This window comes from Saccopteryx leptura, chromosome 8 (genome assembly GCF_036850995.1).
Source record: "Saccopteryx leptura isolate mSacLep1 chromosome 8, mSacLep1_pri_phased_curated, whole genome shotgun sequence".
NCBI lineage: Eukaryota > Metazoa > Chordata > Mammalia > Chiroptera > Emballonuridae > Saccopteryx > Saccopteryx leptura.
Window position 1 is genome coordinate 28153826 of NC_089510.1, and position 19734 is coordinate 28173559.

The window sequence follows — 19734 nt, forward strand, 5'->3', positions numbered from 1 at the left end:
ATCTTTACTTCCATTTTCTTGCAGTCCACCTTGTTATTCCTGGTCTTAATGAAAGTACCGTAAAACTCCCTACATCCATAATGTTTGATATTTCAGATGCAATCAAGACGCAATTAGGTAAGCAGCAAAGTTCTGTGATTAAACTTTTCAGTGACTGAGTACTAATATTGATTTTCTTAAAAGATCAGGAATTTAGACAATGAGCTACTTGGGATCTCAAAGTAAAAGGGTCAGTTACATGTACTATTGATAGGAATATAAAATGGGATAGCTGCTATGGAAACAGCATGACCACTCCTGAAAAAATTAAAAATAGAATTACAACAGGATCCAGCAGTTCCACTTCTAGGTATATAACCAAAAGAGTTGAAAATAGTTCTCAAAAAGATATTTGTACACCCATAAGTACAGTAACATTATTCACAATAGCTAAAACCTGGAAGCAAATCAAGTGTTTGACAGATGAATGGATAAGCAAAATGTGGTTTATACATATAATGGGATATTATTCAGCCTTGAAAAGGAAGGAAATTTTTTTAATTATTTTTTTATTTATTTATTCATTTTAGAGGGGAGAGAGATAGAGAGAGAGAGAGAGAGAGAGAGAGAGAAGGGGGGAGGAGCAAGAAGCATCAACTCCCATATGTGCCTTGACCCGGCAAGCCCAAGGTTTTGAACCGCCGACCTCAGCATTCCAGGTTGGTGCTTGATCCACTGCGCCACCACAGGTCAGGCCAAAAGGAAGGAAATTTTTATGTATGCTACAATGTTGATGAACCTTGATGACATTACACTGAGCAAAATAAGCCAATTGCAAAAAGACAGATACTTATGAACGATGGTTGCTGGGGCTGAAAGGAAGAGAGGAGTGGGGAGTTGGTGTTTAATGGAACAGAGTTTCAGTTTCCTAAGATGCTAAGAGTTCTGGAGGTGGATGGTGGTGATGGTTGCACAAGATTATTGATAGATTTAATACTACTAAGCTTTACAGTTAAAAATGGTTAAGATCATAAACTTTATGTTATGGATATAATTTTACCACAATTTAAAAGTTGGGGGAAAAAAGTAAGGGGCAGAGAAATTGGAGTGTTGAAGGTACTAAATCATATACTATAGGGAAATAGTTATATTTATACAAAATATTAAAAATTTTACATTTATAAAAGAAGAGGAACATTTATCAAATTATTCAAAATGCACACATTCATATAATTTTCAAATAAAGTAAGTTATAAATTATACTTTGTATATGATACCATCAAGTGACCAACAGATAATTTTAATAATAACTTATATAAAGGTCAGGACTGTTAGCATTATTATTTAATTGAGATTGTTACTGCTTCCTACTTCTAGAAAGAAACTGCTCTGATTTCAGTGTTTAAAAAACATAAAACTTTGGGGTTAAAAATTCCAGCAAAACCTTTTAAAAGGAGCCCAAGGCATAACTGTGGCAGTCACTGGGCTAAGTTAGTTGCTATACTTCAGCATAAGTTTAGTTTGAATTCTCTCTGTAACAGAGGATCTCGAGCTTGATCAAGCATCACACAGTGTGACAGGGAAGGCACAGACTGCTGGGCCCACCTCCAGAGTTACTGAGTCAGGAGGCCGGGGGTGGGGCCTGAGAATCGGCATTTCTTGTGAGTAAGTGACGCTAATATTACTGGTCTGGGAACCATACTTTGAGAACCACCCCTCTAGAGTTTCTGGAGAATGTCTTGGGCTGTTGATAAATATAGAAGGAGGTGTGATATGATGAAAATTGAACATGACTCTAGGCTGCTTATCCTCAATGTGTTCATCAATCTCGATCACCTCCCTTCAATTCTACATTTTCTAGATAGTGTGCTAAAAGCCAGGAAGCTTTCAAATAAAACTCCCTCAGTGAACCTGTATTTGGAATCAGAGCTCAGAACTTCCGCACTGACCTGTCCTCTGTCTGGAGCCTACATCTTGCCTTGCCCTGCACCTAGGAAATACTTGTTTGGAAAGAGAGGAAGAAAGAGCCAGCCCATCTCTTACTGATTCTGTTCCTAAACTAGTCATCAAAACTACAAAACCTAAGATGTGTGAGAGACTGAAAATGATCAGACCACTGCTGTCAGTTTTGAATCCGATGGTATCCTATTCCCTAGTCCTTAGTCTTGGGTGATATTGCCCTTTTTTTTTTTTTTTTTTTTTTGCAAAGTTTCACATGCTACCTTAATACCAGTTCTTTAATTTAGAGAGTAAACAGTAGATATTTTTGTTTTGGTTTTAATTTTATTTTTCTGGGTACAATTCACTTCAGGATTAAATGTGATTTAGTAGAGAAAATTTAAGTGTGATTTTAGTAGAGAAAATTTTATTCAAATATTAATAGTAAGTATCTTTTTAAATTTGTATTTCTGGGGAAACACCTGTCAAATTTAACACTGGTAAGTTTTTTCACACATTGAAAAACTTGATAGCCAGTATATATGAAAATGCCCAGGAACTCCATCAAATGTACCATCTTTTTTTTTTTTTTTTTTTTGTATTTTTCTGAAGTTGGAAATGGGGACGCAGTCAGACAGACTCCCGCATGCGCCCGACCGGGATCCACCCGGCACACCCACCAGGGGGCGATGTTCTGCCCATCTGGGGCGTTGCTCTGTCACGACCAGAGCCACTCTAGCACCTGGGGCAGAGGCCACAGAGCCATCCTCAGCGCCCAGTCCAACTTTGCTCCAATGGAGCCCTGGCTGTGGGAGGGGAAGAGAGAGACAGAGAGGAAAGAGAGGGGGAGGGGTGGCGAAGCAGACGGGCGCTTCTCTTGTGTTCCCTGGCCGGGAATCGAACCCGGGACTCCTGAACGCCAGGCCGACGCTCTACCACTAAGCCAACCGGCCAGGGCCCAAATGTACCATCTTAACAGATTGTGTTTAAAAATTACATTTGAAATTTACTGTATTTTTTTAATGTGAATATATTTAGATTATCAAGGGAGAAATAAACTTTTTTGGGATTATTTATCCCCGCAATTTTTAAAAAGTCCTATTTTCTATGGAGTAAATCTTAAAAATAATATCTTCATTCTAGCAGGGTCCATCATGGGGCATCAAGAAATTACTTTTTTGTTCTAAGAACACATGATGTGAGTAATGAGAGACATAAACAAGAAAGCTAGTATTACATCCAATCTCCCAGGGATATACAAAGGGTTTGCCAAAGCCAAGACTTAGCTTGCCAAAAATGAAAGGAAACAACAGTGTTGAAAAAAAGGTACAGAAGAATCAGAGAGGAAAAGGAATTTCCAGGGTTTTAGGTCATTCGGATGGCATTGTGTTCAGCTAGTACCAAGGGCTGCACTTGTACATGGATAGTGCTCAGGGTCGATAGGAAACACAAAAAGCCTCCATTTCAATATTTCTCATGTACCAATGTCTCTGATCCTGAAATACAATATTTAGAAAAGCAATGTGCCTTTGTAAGAAATGGTGATGTCTAAAGAATACAATTCTCTTTCAGGAAGGTAGTTTACCTATCTTTCTTCTTTTTCAGCCTAATTTTAGGTTAAGGTTATTGCCAGCTAAAGGGTATGTTCAGAATATAAGAAGCTAAAGCAAAGCAGTTTAGAACATTGCATGAAAGTCTAGGATCTGGAAGTTAAAATAAATTAGTAAGTAAATAAATAAGTAAACAGTCCTAGTCAGCCAGACAACCACCAAGAACATAGTATGTTACACAGGAATGAGAGGATTAGCAAATGTGCCCTAAAGGATAAGAGGACACTGAACAAAGACCATTAAACAAGAACCTTGCAATCTTATATTTGAAAAATAAGAGTAAACATTTTCTTACGGTACATGCTGAAAATAACAGAACCAGAGCTTGCCTCATAAAAATTTGTAACATGAATGTTTTTTCCTGTGCTAACCATCACAATGATTCCAAACAAAAGCAGTGACTACAAAAAAGGCAGGGGGAAAAAAAAGGTTAATCAAATTTAGAAATTGTAGAAAGAATTTTCATTAACTTTTACTGGATCTGTGTTTATTATTATTCTAGAAATAGAGTCTCTTCCCTTACACCCTGCTAACTGAATTTGAACAATAGTATTAAACATTCCCATTGTGCACACATAATGTGTAACATCAAGTGCATGTGAGTTCAAAGCGCACACTTGGCAATTTGATATGATACGGCAAGTATGTAGCACTTGTGACACCTATTTCTAGCATTTTAAATCACTCCTGAAAATAATTAGCTCTGTTATGAATCTATTGAATGCTTCTATAATACAGGTTAAAAATTTATTGTCTTCTAGTAACATTGTGAAAGGGATAACTTTGTTACTGCCTTTGTCCATCACAAGGAAATATGTATTTTATGCCCATATCAACTGAAGAGAATAAAATGGTCTTTCCAACAGTGATATGAACTTCAAAAGGAGGTTACAAAGCATCCTCAAAGAACTTTGAGAGAACAGGTTATATCAATAGTTCTTAACAGGGAGCAATTTTGTCCCCCAGGAGATATTTGGCAATGTCTGGAGACATTTTTGGCTGCCACAACTATGAAAGTACTAGTGGAATCAGTTCGTAAAGGCAGGGGTGCTACTGAACATCCCACAGCAAAGGAAAGGCGCCCAACAAAAAATTATTCGGCCCTAAATTTCGATAGTGCCAAAGTTGAGAAATCCAAGAACAGCTTTTCGGACTTTAAAATATCCCATCTAATTATAATCAGTTCAAGGCGATATAATCAGGGTATCTCAAAGATGAATTAATTCTTTCATTAATTCAAAATTAATGAAATTAATTCAATCTGTTGGGCTGTGATTTTTTTCTTTATTCCAATGCCAACTTAGATCTTAAAAAAATTACTGAGTTAATAAGAAGTAATTCTGAAGACTGAATTAATTAATAAATTAATTCTTTCATTAATTCAAAATTCTTTCATTAATTTCAAAATAGCCACTGGACTGTTTCAAAATATTATAAGTAGGTCATTGATTTTGTGTCCAAAATAGCTGAATCCACTTAATCCTTGGTGCATTTTTAAAATGGGAAATATCTTAATCATTGGGAAACTCTGGTATTGAAATGTACTTTTTAAAAAAAGAATAACTAAATTTTAGAAGGAAGTTTCTTGAATAATTGTCTAAAGAGGAAAAAAAATGAAGGGATAGATCATTTTTATTCTTTACACTGAATACTCATGGTGACTTACTGTTGATATTTTTGCCACAAATATTTTCAAATAATTTAGTTTCTCATTTGTGTTATTTGTGCTTTTCTAAAATTTCAGTGTCATAACCTGTTGCATGTTTTACATGTGTAATAATGGAAATTTTCTATTCATTGATTTTTTTTCAAATTAGGAGTACTTAAATGTAAAATTCCATGGAGTATTTGCAATGTAATATGTGCCTTCCAGAAAGTATGTGAATCAGAGCAACTTAAGAGTTATCCAAGTATTGGGCTGTGATTTTTTTCTTCATTCTAGTGCCAACTTAGATCTTAAAAAAATTACTGAGAGTTAATAAAAAGAAATTCTGAACACTGTCATCTATTCATGGTAATTTGTGGTAGAAATGCATAATAAATTTGTTGACTGCCTATGAGAAAGAACAAGAGAATAATGGATTTCTAGAATTAGTGTGTTACTTGATTATGTTTTGAATAAATTATATTTAGACACTGTGTTATAAGGAAGTGAGGTAAATTGTTTGTTATTTGAATTTTTTTAGCTAAGAATGAAACCTTGGCCTTACCAGCTGAATCTAAAACACCAAAGGTAGAAAAAATCCCAGCACAGTCCATAACAGGTAATGAGATCCCCGTTTTGTTTACTTTGAAAGAATAAGTAATATTTTTTCAAATAGTAAGTGATTGACAAGCCTGTACTCTTTATTCAGTGAAGAGCCAGAAGGAAATTCATTTTTATTGCAAGCACAAATGATCAGTGATTCTATGTTTGAAAAAATAGCAGAAGCAAAATGAACTATTGAATCATATAACTGATATGTAAAATGCTAACTATATTTTTCACTCTGTGTGAAAGTTGTTACCTCAACATTCTGAAATATTTTTTTTGTGTGTGTGTATTTTTCTGAAGCCTGAAACGGGGAGAGACAGTCAGACAGAGTCCCGCATGCGCCCAATCGGGATCCACCCCAGCACGCCCACCAGGGGGCGATGCTCTGCCCACCAGGGGGTGGTGCTCTGCCCCTCCGGGGTGTCGCTCTGTTGCGACCAGAGCCGCTCTAGCGCCTGGGGCAGAGGCCAAGGAGCCATCCCCAGCGCCCGGGCCATCTTTGCTCCAATGGAGCCTTGGCTGCGGGAGGGGAAGAGAGAGACAGAGAGGAAGGAGAGGGAGAGGGGTGGAGAAACAGATGGGCGCTTCTCCTGTGTGCCCTGGCCGGGAATCAAACCCGGGACTTCTGCACGCCAGGCCGACGCTCTACCACTGAGCCAACCGGCCAGGGCCTGAAATATTTTTATACTAAAATGTAATATCTGGTTTTGTTGCTTTCTTTTTATGTGAGGACATGAGACCATTTTTTGTTTCTTCACTTTCACAGGTGATCAATTGAGCAAAATGCCAATATCCCTCACAAATGCATAGCTTGAGATTTATATTGTTTAGCAACAATATCTTTAAAGGATTAACAATCCTAATATAGACAGGGATAATCTAGTTCAGTAAAAACCCTTCAAAGAATAAACATAGTGCACATTTTCCCCACAGTTTATCAGCCATCACTAACAAACATTCAGCATTTTTTCTATGATTTAACTGCCCAAGTCCAGCCCTCTGGGGACACATTATTCTCTGAACTACAGAGTTTTTCCCACAGCAATAGCACCTCATCTAGGGATCAGTTAAACAAACATCTGGCAAGAATTTCTCCAAATTAACATTTAGCAAAGTAATTCCAAAATAAAGTAAAATTTTTAATTCATAAAATTTCTATAAATTGATATATTATTGATATTTATTTTGTACTAAACTCCTGGGCTCATAACTGGTCCGAAGAAGCTAAAGATTGGTGGGGAAGTATTATAACTTGCTTTCAAGAAACCAATTCAAGTAGGGATATTTTTGACAAAGCAAGAAGTACGTGTTTTTGCCTAAAGGAGAAAGATGGACCTTCCAACCCTCAACATCCTGGGAGTTAGAGCAGAGGTAGAAGCTATTCAAGATGCTGAAATAATCTATTTGGATAAAATTCCTAGGTAGTTTTCTGATTTCAATATAATTGTATGATACCAACAGAAACATAGGCATGACCCAGTGGATGGCTCCAACTTCCTTTCTGCCTCAAAGATTCTACCCAATTATACTTTCTTCACTTGGCATATATCTCATGGGAGACTCTACAGATTGCTTATTTCTTTGTTAAACCTTTTTCAGAATTTTCCACTTCAGAAACACTTACTCAAACACTATGACTTATTATTCAGTGTTACTGTGTTACCACAAGTCCTTACTCTGCAAAAATTATGGAATTGTCTAGCTCACAATTTATTCCAGATCTCAGTGGTCCTGGTTCTTATTTCTTAAAAGCTATTTAGCTGAGGTCATCTTTGCCTTTGAGCTAGCACTTGAAACTTATGGTTGATCATTTGGATCCTTATCATAATTTCAACCTTTACATGTTGACTGCAGTTTGAAAGAGAGAAATCATATAATATAATCATTCTAAATAAACCTTTTTTGCCCTGGATCTTTATTTTATTTGCCGATGAATTAATTTATTTAAGCAACATTTATCATGTGCTGGCTGACATTGTGCTAAGCCCTGAAAGGCAGACAAATTAGACGTTATGATTAAACTGATAAGTACTTTCATGGAGGTCAGTTCAGAGAGCATTTTGTAACACAAGGAAAGTGGACCGAACCAGAAAGGAAATGTTGGAAGCAATGTCAGATCAGGCACCTGGAGCAAGCAAGCAAGGGAATCCTTAACATGAGTAACTTGAGGAGTAATGAGCTGTGTGTCATTATTAATTCTAAAGGACAACGAATGTCTTATGGTCTTTGATTGTTTCATGATTTTATCTTAATTTGTAAAGTTGTCTTTTTTACTTTCCAGTGACTCCTGAATCAGTTCCAAGAACCACTAAGCCCACTGTGTCTAGTGCATTAGACATTTCAGAAACAACGCTGGGTAATTCCAAGAAGTTTCTTTCTAAAATAAACACAACCCTCCCAACATTCATAGAAAAGAAAAGTAACCCAATTATCTTAGCTTTCCCCCCCTCCCCCATATCTCTTTTCTCCTTACTGGCAGTAGTGAATCTTACTATCTCCTGGATCAGTTTCATTAAGGAGTTAACAACATGCCTTGATCCTGGTAAATGACGCTCTAGGCACCTCTAGCTGCACACCCTTTTCACCAGTTTTTTGGGGGGATATATAGAAAAACATAACGCCAGGCTTTTAACCCAGAAATCTTGGAGAGGTGGGGGAAACCTGTAAGTCTCGACTGTGTTTGTGCTTTCTGTTTTGATTGGCTGTTCCAAGTCATCTGTATACTAAATATGAGGAGAGTCCCCGAAAGTGTCATGCCTTCTGATGAGAATTTCGTGCCACGCATGTTAGCTGCTTCTTGGCCCAAGAGACTCTTACTTGCTTCACTCTCTTCTGAAGAAAAGGAGCAGCATGTGTTTTGTTCTGTCCCTGTGATGCTGATCATCCGTGCCACACCACAGCCTTTTGAAAGTGTCCCTTCAAATTCACACAGCTATATAAAACTTTTCCAGGGAAAGACAGCTGTGCCATGAAAGGCATCAGCTGCCTAGCGCACACTCTGAGCTTGCGTCACATGGTTGCGGTTAAGCCTCAACATCAAATCCTCATTCATACAGTTGCTAAATGAATTCTTCCTTATTGTAGTTCTCAGCGAAAGGATCCCAGACAGACTGCAAACTATTCTAACACCTAGGTTTGAATTACCACTGAGCACTATAGGTAAAAATTATTCAACACTGTAGCTTATTATTGCCTTGGGAACTTAATCATGGTTGAAAGAAGTTCTTAGGCTAATTTATTCAAATTCATCTCCTCACAGGAAAGAAAGGACACTTGGATTATAACAATAAGCTAACACCTAGTTTTTAAATGCTATAAAATCTGTATTTTATCATTTAGGGTCCTAAGGAGTCTGTCTCTCTATATAACAAATTCTTCCATTGTGTTTCTTTTTGGTAGTTATATTGTGATGTTATATTTGATTCTTTTCATTAAAAATTATTGTGCCACTAGATAAATTATTTTCTACATTTTCCTTAAATATCTTTCAGTCAATTGTTTCTCTTTACAGAGAGGATATATTTATATTTATGCAGACTGCTTCTTGAATTTTTCAAATTTCTCTGTGAGTGAAATATCAAAAGTTGTTGATGGGGGTGAACTGAAATATCAAGCCATGTAGTCACCAAAATCCTAATTTTAAAAGCTAGTAGATGAACATTTTCTAGTTCAGATTTGTTCGGTGCTTGGTTTGACTCTCAATGGAATATATCTAAAAGCACCATATATATAGCTGAGAAAATTAAGAAACGAATTTAACAGAAATGAAAAGAGCTCAAATTCCTTAAATATAGTGACAATTATAAAAAGAAAATAGGAAAAGAAACTTTATCATATTATCCAGTTTGAAACACAGGCTTAAGAAATACTAACAGTTCCTTACTTAACATGAATAATTTGCCTTTTTGTGTTTGTTTTTTGTTTTAGCCAAATCTTTTTCTCTGTTACTTACATTTTAAGTCATAACATTACTTATGTGTTTCTTTACAGTTCTGAAAAGACTTCCAGAATTTCCTCAGGCAAAAGCACGTTTCCCTTTTGAGAAACCTGGGGGCACCTTGGGTAACCACAGCACCTGAAATCTGGTGTTAAGATATGGGTGGCGATTGCTTCATTCTGGAGGATGCTTTTACTGGGACCTACCTCTGCAAACCTCAATGAACTGATAAATTCCATTAAGTTGGCCGAACAAGTGGTTGATCTGGTTAAAACAAACAAACAAAAAACCATTTGTTTGGTTGGATTTTTAAAATAAATTTAGTAATACTCATCAGTCGGTTAATTTCACATAGCTCATGAAGTTAATTTTCTATTCTCAAAAATGCTGAAAGAACAGCGTCAGACTTGGGTCTCCCTCTAATCATTAATCCAGTGCTCTCGGGATGGGTGCATATTGATGTATCCTTGATAGATGGCTTTAGATTGCATCAGTATGTGCTTTTCATTGCAGGATTCTGGTAGTCAACCAGATCAGCAACCTATTTCCTTTCTTTGTCCTCCCCCCAAAGTCTTCAGCCAATTCCATTTCTTTTTGCTGTAGCTTCACGTGAAAAGCCATGGACTGTACCTCTAGCTAAACCATCTGAAGATTCCAAAGTTCTACTGCCTCAAACTGGTAATTGCATTATTTTTTAAAAATAGATTGGAACAACAGTATTTAATAACTTCTCATTTTTTCTTAGGTTCCTTTGTTGATTAGCAATATACTAATATTGTAGTTAATGATAAAGCTGTAATTTATTCTTGATACTTAAATGAATCTCATCTTTTTCTCAGTAAAAAGCAAAATGTTTTTGCATTTGTTTTAAAGATCTGTATTTTAACATCTGGACATCTAATTAGAACTTTGGCTTGATTTTCTAGAGATCTCTTTACTATCAGGAGAGCAGTAACAAAAATAAGAACCATGGGTCTGACTTAACAGTATGAATTTAATGTTTACCTTGCAGATAGACATTTGCTTCTTTTTCAGCCATGAACTTTTTTTGAGTAGCAATTATTGCTATTTATTGAACCCCTTTTATGTGCCATCCATGGTACTAGGTACCTGGGAGAAGCTGAAGGATTTGGAGCCCAAGGACCAGTGATGAGCCATTGCATCCAGTGTCCAACTTTAAAAAAGCTTCCCAGCCCCTATGGGCCCTCAAGTCAGCCTTGATTTCCTCACTAAAGAGCAACTAAGCCTGCAGGTGGAAATCAGCAAAGCTAGCTGAGTGGGGGCAGATAGGTGACTCTCATTGCCCCTCATACCATACCTTATATTCATGAACAATGAACATTTGCGATCCTACTATGTGCAAGATATTATTACTAAGTCCTAAAATCTGTAAGCCTATTGTGATATAGAGGGAAGACTACAGGTCTTGGTATTAATAATAGATTTTGGTTCCAATTCTGGTTTTTCCCTCTAACCATATAGTTCAGCTATTTTTCTCTACTTTTCTGGGTCTTAGTTTGCTCTTTTGTAGTGGTAGCAATTGGATTATTTTTTTTCTCTTGAGAATTCTTTTGTGTTACACCGCTAACACTGATTAAGGGAGATAGCTTTTCTTTTCTAAAGATAGATTTTTCTCAAATAAAAGTTTTCTCCTGTGTATCTTTTCTTTGATAACTAGAAGTCAACTAAAGAAGATATCAGCATTTGAGAATTATAAGAAAACCTCAAAAACCACTTATGTGATTATTTTGATGATTTTTATTTTACTTGTTTGTATTTTAAATTTTTGTGTACCATCTAGATATGAGTTTTTTGAAACACATATAATATAGTATATAATGTAGTTAGAAGTTCAGGTAATAAAGTTGTATAACCAACATTTTGTGGAATTCTCCAGTAAGGAGTCCAATACAAGACAGGTTTGAGAAAGGATAAGAATGAGCCTTCAGATACATAGTTCTTAGTCAAATTATTTTTTTCTCTGATATGTGTAATGGGCTCAGATCTCAACAAAAGATACAAGGATGTATCAAATAAAGTAAGGATGTCTGTCATTAGGATCTTCCCTAGTTTTCTCTAGTGAGAAAACACTTGAAGATTGACTATAGTTGTCAGCCAATCCAGAGAAGTCTCAAATTATATCTTTGTAAGCCATAGTTCCCCTAGTCACTGGTCCAGAAACTTTAGTGCAGGGGTCGGGAACCTATGGCTCGTGAGCCAGATGTGGCTCTTTTGATGGCTGCATCTGGCTCACAGACAAATCTTTAATAAAAATAATAATAACGTTAAAAATATAAAACACTCTCATGTATTACAATCCATTCATTTCCTACCGCTCATGTTCATGGTTGTGGGTGGCTGGAGCCAATCACAGCTGTCCTCTGGGACAACACCAAATTTTTATTGGATAATGTGTAACGTACACTGGTCGTTATATGGCTCTCATGGAATTACATTTTAAAATATGTGGCATTCATGGCTCTCTCTCAGCCAAAAAGGTTCCTGATCCCTGCTTTAGTGCAATTACTTCATGTAGGAACAAAAATACTTTCAGCAATTCAGGTCACCTGAGTACAAAATCTGAGCTGTGAGTAGAGTTTCACACTGAGCCTCTAGTCCTATTAGCTGTCACACAGGCACAGTTGCACTGTGACTAAGGAACAACTGTCCCGGGGCACGTGTGAGGATTTGTCTGCTGCACTATAGCAGGCTTGGCCTGACTCCCATGTCCTTCCTGAACATCACATCTCCCAAACTAAATACCGTAAAGGTTCAGTGGACTAGATTAATTCTGAGGTCCCTTGTATCTCTTAGCTGTTGAGTTTTAACATAGAGGACACCAGGGTCCCTGAAAGTTTTCCTTGATCATCCTCTAGTGTTCTGCTATCTATGATTATTCGGGAACAAACTGACCAAAGTCTTAAGGAAACCACGTGACGTTTCACCATGCATCCGCGTCCTGTGCTTCTGGAGTACTGTATGTGGTGGCGCCACAAAGCACGGTGTCGCTCACGTACAGTGCTACTTCCGGCGATGCCAGACGCACATGTCACGGTTCCAGAAGCATGTCATATCACTTGTTATGGCTAGCAGTGACAAATATGGAACCAGACATTGACCATCTCATTAGCCAAAAGCAGGCCCATAGTTCCCATTGAAATACTGGTCAGTTTGTTGATTTAAATTTACTTGTTCTTTATTTTAAATATTGTATTTGTTCCTGTTTTGTTTTTTTACTTTAAAATAAGATATGTGCAGTGTGCATAGGGATTTCTTCATAGTTTTTTTTTTATAGTCTGGCCCTCCAATGGTCTGAGGGACAGTGAACTGGCCCCCTGTGTAAAAAGTTTGGGGACCCCTGGCTTAGAGCATGAGTTATATATAGAGCCCAAATTATACCAAACATTGAGAATGGAGAGAATATGTTGGGAAGTAAAGGTTGTAGAGTTAAAGAGAGACAAAGATAGATGAGATTAGAAATTCTATTAAAGGCAGAGTTCTTTTTGCCTTTAGTTTCAACAAAGGAATATTCTGACTTTTCCCTTTTGGACTGTAAATAGTGGTTAATATGGCAGGAAGCAGTTTTATTATTTAGTTACCTCACTACTGCCAGGGCAACTTTATGCTGCCAGGAAACTCCAACCTTCTTTGGATGAAGTGTTGTGATTGTCATAGGCTATAACAGTTCAGTAGGTAATGATGGCAGGCATTAGCCCCAGAACTTCCTAGCTTGCCCTTACATTTAATTTGTATATCTCCACTACTTAATATGATCCTTGGATCAGCAGCTTTGGGATCACTGAGGAGTTAGTTTTTTAAAAGGCAAAATTTGTCCTCTGCTCCAGCTCTATTGAGTCAAAATCTGCCTTTTAACAAGATCTCCAGGTAATTTGTATGAACATTATAGTTTGAGAAGTACTAGTATCTTATCATTGCAGTCTGTAATATTTTACATGGTGCACATAAGGGTCATCAAATGTGGTAAATTATAGAACAAGAGGACTCAAATCAATATAAGATTGGTTTCTCAAAGTGGTTGATTGATTTCTCTTGTTTTTCCTAATGTGCACAATGCCTACATTGAAATCTTGTATAAGAATTGCATGGCATCTTCCTAACATGTTAAATTTCAAATTATCATATGCATGATTTGTGATTTTAAAGAGGTGATACAGTATTGCCATTCTTTTATTGATTTTTACCCTTTCTTATTTTTTGTGATTGATTTTGTGTGTATTTTATACAAGTACTACTTATCTATTACCTATTTAGTTTCAATGTGTATGATTATTTATTTTATTTTCCAATTACTCACATGGCTTTCAAATGCAATCATTTTGAAAATTAAGGAGAGAAATAGGTATAGATAGTACTTGAATTCTGGTCCATAAAACCATCGATCCCACTTTTAGTTGTTCTATCCTTTGAAGAAATGATAAAGTTTAGCTGGTATTAATGACTAGCAAAATTAACATGCTTTGTTTTCTCTGTTGGGATACAATGCATCTATATTTACCCTGTCAACAAACTTCAACCAAAGACCACCAGGAACATAACTATATATGAACAAAGTTAAGTTTATTTACTCATTGCAACAATGGAAAATACATGCCATGAGAAACTGTGGGAACTTTTAGTAAGATGAAGGACTTATTGTAGGATTTGGTCTTTTGTTAGGTGATTCTGGGGAGGGTCCAAAGAAATGAAGCTTTGTTCTGGATACGATGCTGTCAGAAAGTAAAATAATTCTGTGATTGAACATCTTAATAATTTTTAACAAGAAGACAAGAAGAACAGAGTGAAGCTAAAGTTGTGATTGCTTAAAGAAGCAGCAGTTAGTTAGATTAATCAGATGCTGGTGACAGTCATTTTTACATTCATTTGTTTTGTTCCACACAATTACGGAGTGCTCTTGTTTTTGTCTCAATCCATCTTAGTCACCATGTGGTTTTGTCTGATGTTGGTGTCTTTCACATTGTTTGTTCAGCGGTAGAACACCAAGCCTAGCTGACCATCATTGGATGCCAGAGGCTGCTGTTCTCGTTATCAACCATTAAACGTGATTTATCAATACCATTTGTAAAATTCATTTTGCTTCAGCATTTACTTGATTTGTTTTCCACATTTCCTTCATATTCTGTGTCAAATCACCAGAATGAATGCTCTCCAAAGGATTTCTGTATTACTTTTGGATATAAAATGCTGTGTGGAAATTCTAACTTGCTTGCTGAATATTGAAATCCCTGGGTCATTTCAATAGTTTATGACAAGAATGGCACAAGGTATTTGGAATTTGGAATATTTCAGGAAATCTGAGAAGTGCAGTCATCAAACATATCCTTTCCCATTTTCAGCCTATTTGTCCTTATCTTGCATAACTGCTACATTTTCAAATCTCATTTGAATTGTATTTTACTATATTTAACTTTCTCTAAAGTACAATTAAGTAGGACTGATTGATTTTGATTCTCTTGGCAAGTGCAATTCTCCTTAAAGTATAGGAAAAAATTTACAAAAATCTGCCCTATAATTACATGCCAGAATGCCAACTTATTTATACAGTCTGTTTTAAAAGAAAGTTGGCCACATTTTAGAAATACTTCAGTGCTTATGACAAGCACTCAGAAAAGTCAGTCTCTCTGATGATAAGTAGAATTGGTCTTATGTTCTGTTGGAAGGTGGCCAGTTGACTATTATTTCTGTGTTATTATAGAATGAGTTCCAGAAAAACTCTCAGTACCTTCTACCCTACCCCCACCCTTATGAATTGTGCACTGCATGTATGTGCATATCCTTGTCAGATTACTTCTTCCCTGGAATAATATAATTTTGTATATACATAACAATTTTCTATTAAGATATTCAAAGAGTTATAGTTATACCATCATACTGATCTTTCAGAAGTCCCTGGAAACAAAATAAAATTATCATTTTCTCTTAAAAAGACATGTGGGAGACTTGCCTTTGAATAAGTAGAGGAGCAATAATGAGATCCTCGTTCATTTCTTTCATTTCTCCAACAAACCACTTCATATTAAAAGTGAAATGATGTCAAATAGTTTGCTTTGATATTTTCACAAAATAGTGCAATAGAGTAAGTCAGATGTCTTTATTAGAGCCAGGTGCCTTCTAGATTTTTAAGAAAGAGCAAGTGAACTATAAGAAAAGCTGGCCATTCCTTGAAGTTAGTTCACATTGTGAATGTGTTCACTAATCAGTGAGCTACAGGATGAGACAGAGCTCAACTATTGCCCCAGATCTATCCCCCAACATACTGGGAACCTGACCTGCAGTTTCCATCCCAGAACCCCTGAAGAAGGGGAGGGACTTAGGAAGCCCTACTGTGTCGTGTACCATCAATAAAGTTCACTGTACCCCCCCCAAAAAAAATCAGCTCAACTATTTGCTATTTATGTGGCTCTAGACAATTGATTTAACCTCTTTGATCCTCAGTTTTCCGATCTATTAATTATACATTTTTTTTCATTGGGTTGTTATATCTTAGAAATAATGTATAATTAATATAATTCACAGTACATAGGGGGTTCCCTGTTATGACTTTCTTAATACAGTGAATTCTTGCATTAGATGCATTCTCTTCTTACCCTTCAAAATTTCTTGAATTGCTAACCCTTTGAGTAGTGGGTTTTTTTCATCTTGCTGACTCCTGGGAGTGAGATTTTTTTTCAAAAAATGTAATTAGTTCCAGTTACAGTTTTATTATCTTAAAATTATGTTTGTCTGATAACCAATTTATAGAAACAAGAACATACATTTGCCTTTTTGTAATGTTGCCTTACACATTTTTAAAATAAATTTTTTTAATTTATTTTAAATAAAAAATGGATGTTCAGGAGGCACGAAGATGTACATGAACATTTGTACTACTCAAAGGGTTATTAATAATAATAGCAACTATAAATTTTCTAATTAATATAAAGAAAGAAAAGAAGGGAGAGAGAAGAAAAAAGACTCCAGCTTGTACAGGATGGGGCAATAGGAGGTTTACAGTTGTTCATATGGTAAGATATAATAGTAAATAATAACACAAGAATAAAGTTTGTATGTCACATGCTCACAACTGTTAACACAGTGATGCCCCACCCTGTACGCATATGAGCATACCAAGTGATTCTTGGATCTTCATTTTACCTGTATAAAATTTCTTAAGGAGAGTGGAAATGACAGGTACTGTGTTATTTGAAGAAGCCTTGCGCCCCCATGGGAATGGCGTGATGTTCTGCTAACACCATGGCATGGATGTTGTATCACTTGGGCTTTCTGTTCAGTTAGAGTGTCAGCCTGTATCAGTCTGTAAACTTGGCTCAGGCTCTGCCTAGGCTCAGGAAGTAAAATGATGCGATGCCCAACTTTGTGTTTTCTGTAGATAGCTGAGTTGGAAGAAGCAGTGTAGCTGCCATGTATTTATCAGCCCCCAGATGGGGTGTATGCATGATTTTTAGAACCCGTGTATGGTTTAAGAGAGCAGATGAAAATCAACTTTCTGTTTCTGGCTTGATAATACCATCAGTGTTAAGCCTCCTTAATTTACTTGATCATCCCCTTAAAAGACCATCATTTAGTACCAGGAGTGATTTAAAGCACAAATAAAATAAAGAAAATGCTTTTTTTGTGTGTATATAACCCAGGATGATTCTGTGTGTTTATTTTCTTCTTCCGAAAATTCTCCTGCCTGTTCCTCGCCTAGGTGTTCAGACAGACCGATTTTCCCCTCCAGTTGTGCTATTACTTAGTACAGGGGTCCCCAAACTTTTTACACAGGGGGTCAGTTCACTGTCACTCAGACCGTTGGAGGGCCAGACTATAAAAAAAACTATGAACAAATCCCTTTGCACACTGCACATATCTTATTTTAAAGTAAAAAAACAAAACGGGAACAAATACAATATTTAAAATAAAGAACAAGTACATTTAAATCAACAAACTGACCAGTATTTTAATGGGAACTATGAGCCTGCTTTTAGTTAATGAGATGGTCAATGTGCTCCTCTCACTGACCACCAATGAAAGAGGTGCCCCTTCCAGAAGTGTGGCAGGGGTCCGGATAAATGGCCTCCGGGGGCCGCATGCGGCCCGCGGGCCATAGTTTGGGAACCCCTGACTTAGTATAACTATGACGACAACGTCTTCTGGCAAGGTTGTTTCCCCTTGAACAATAAATGGTTATCTTTAGAGACTTCCTTCGACAGGCAGAACTGAGGAAGGTAGACCGCAGTCTTCTCATCAGAATCCATTAAAGAGAGCTACCTTAAGAGTTTATCACTAATTATTTTCAGTGTTTAATTCTTTCAGTATTTTGTAGAACTTTAGCAAATTGTTATATGCCCTTAAGCTCTATCAATTATTTAAGGACTTGAAAGCTGAACTGATCAGTGTGTCCGAGGAGCCCAATCTTGGTTGGAAAGTTTTGGCCCAGGTGGTTTGCTGAGAGTGGTTGAAAAGAGGTTGAACTGTATATTTGGACCTTATTGCCTGCTTGTGAGGTGTTGATTAGCATAGATCTGGCCCACCCAACTGGATTAAACCCTTAGAGAGGAGAAAAAGTAAGAATGAGTAGTGGCGTTGATGCTTCAAGAGCAGAAAAATAGAATTCAAGTGAAGCAGATGGTTTAGAGATTTACTTTGGCCTCTTAAAGATTTAGAACCTCAGCTTTTGATTTTACTTCATAAGCGTTTTTTTCCCTTTTGCGGACAAGATTTTCACAAATTTCCAGAAAGGTATTTTATTTTCCCATGAACTGAAGAGAGTATTGTTTATTTATTTAAATGGTAGTGAGAGCTCTGTGGTGCTTATAAATGCTTTTCTCATGTAGCTATTTGTTGATAGTACTAGTATATCTTTTTTCATTGTCTCTTCATATATGTCTTTAAAATTCTATTTCTAGGGCAGAGTGTGGCCACGCGAGCATATGGCACATAATTGTGTAGTAGAGAAAGAGATTTTTAGGCACATGGATGTGTATCACAGAATAATTAAAGGACCTGTTCATTTATTCTCATTTGTCTTTAGTAAGAGCATAAGCTACCCAGCTGTCAAACTCATTGTTATGTGTTCATTGTAATGGGCATCATGGTGATTAATTCTGCTTAGTCTCTGCTCCATACCAGGCTTGAAGGTAAACCAGCTTGGAGTGCATAACGAGCATGGCAGTCACAATTTCTGTCTTAATGAGGTCTTTCATCTAAGAGTTTATGTTTAAAAATGAAATTCTTGTACATAGTTATTAATATTTATGGCATTTGAATAAAATAAATGGATACATTCTTGATCATTGTAAATATTTTGTCTGTGTGCCATCATATATTTCCAGACAAGATCAGAGCATTTTTAATATGAAATTTACATCTAATCAGGTTTGGGGTTGTTGTTTTTTTTAAGTAAAGTAAAATGTACAAACGACCAAACACAATTTAGCAATGTGGTTTTAGAAAGTTATGAGCTAATAGTAGTGTGACTTATTTCATATTATAATTTTTATCTGAAAAATATAAAAGTAAAATTTAGTTATCATGAATACATCATTACTGGTTTTTGAAAGAAACTAATATTGCATATTATAACCTTTGAATTGAACCACCTATTTAACTCACATTAGATTTCTCCTATAACTTTTGGTCTCATTTATGTTCAGTGAATGCAAGGGGAGAGAGAGTGCTTGATGTTAAATTGCTGGAGCATTTCATTCACTAAAGTAAACATTGGTGACAAGATATTTACCTATAAGCAGTAATGCATGATCACAATAAAGTGTCTAAAAGATAGAAGGGTTCTCCCCTAATTCTTAGCTATGTATCAATTTTATAGCCTTTTAAAAATCATAGGTGCTTAACCATTTCATGTATTTCCTCGGATATAGGAGTACATATGCAAGAGTTTTGTAAAAAAAATCAAAAGCTGTTGATTTTTAGAGAGATTCGTTTTGACGCCATCCTCTCTTATGACATCTATTACTTCAGAGTCAAAAAGTTCTTGTTTAACCCCTGAATGGAGTGAG

At 36.3% G+C, this 19734-nt stretch overlaps 1 protein-coding gene across 4 annotated transcripts in view; it reads left to right on the top strand.

Annotated features, from left to right (window-relative positions):
* ABI3BP (ABI family member 3 binding protein) overlaps window positions 1-19734 on the top strand; it is a 266245-nt gene that overhangs the window by 132032 nt on the left and 114479 nt on the right. For all 4 annotated transcript variants that reach the window (XM_066348013.1, XM_066348014.1, XM_066348015.1 and 1 more), the window contains exons 9-12: window positions 25-117; window positions 5714-5791; window positions 8063-8137; window positions 10322-10396. In XM_066348013.1, coding sequence (XP_066204110.1) covers window positions 25-117; window positions 5714-5791; window positions 8063-8137; window positions 10322-10396 — 321 coding nt within the window. The remainder of the gene's footprint in view (window positions 1-24; window positions 118-5713; window positions 5792-8062; window positions 8138-10321; window positions 10397-19734) is intronic.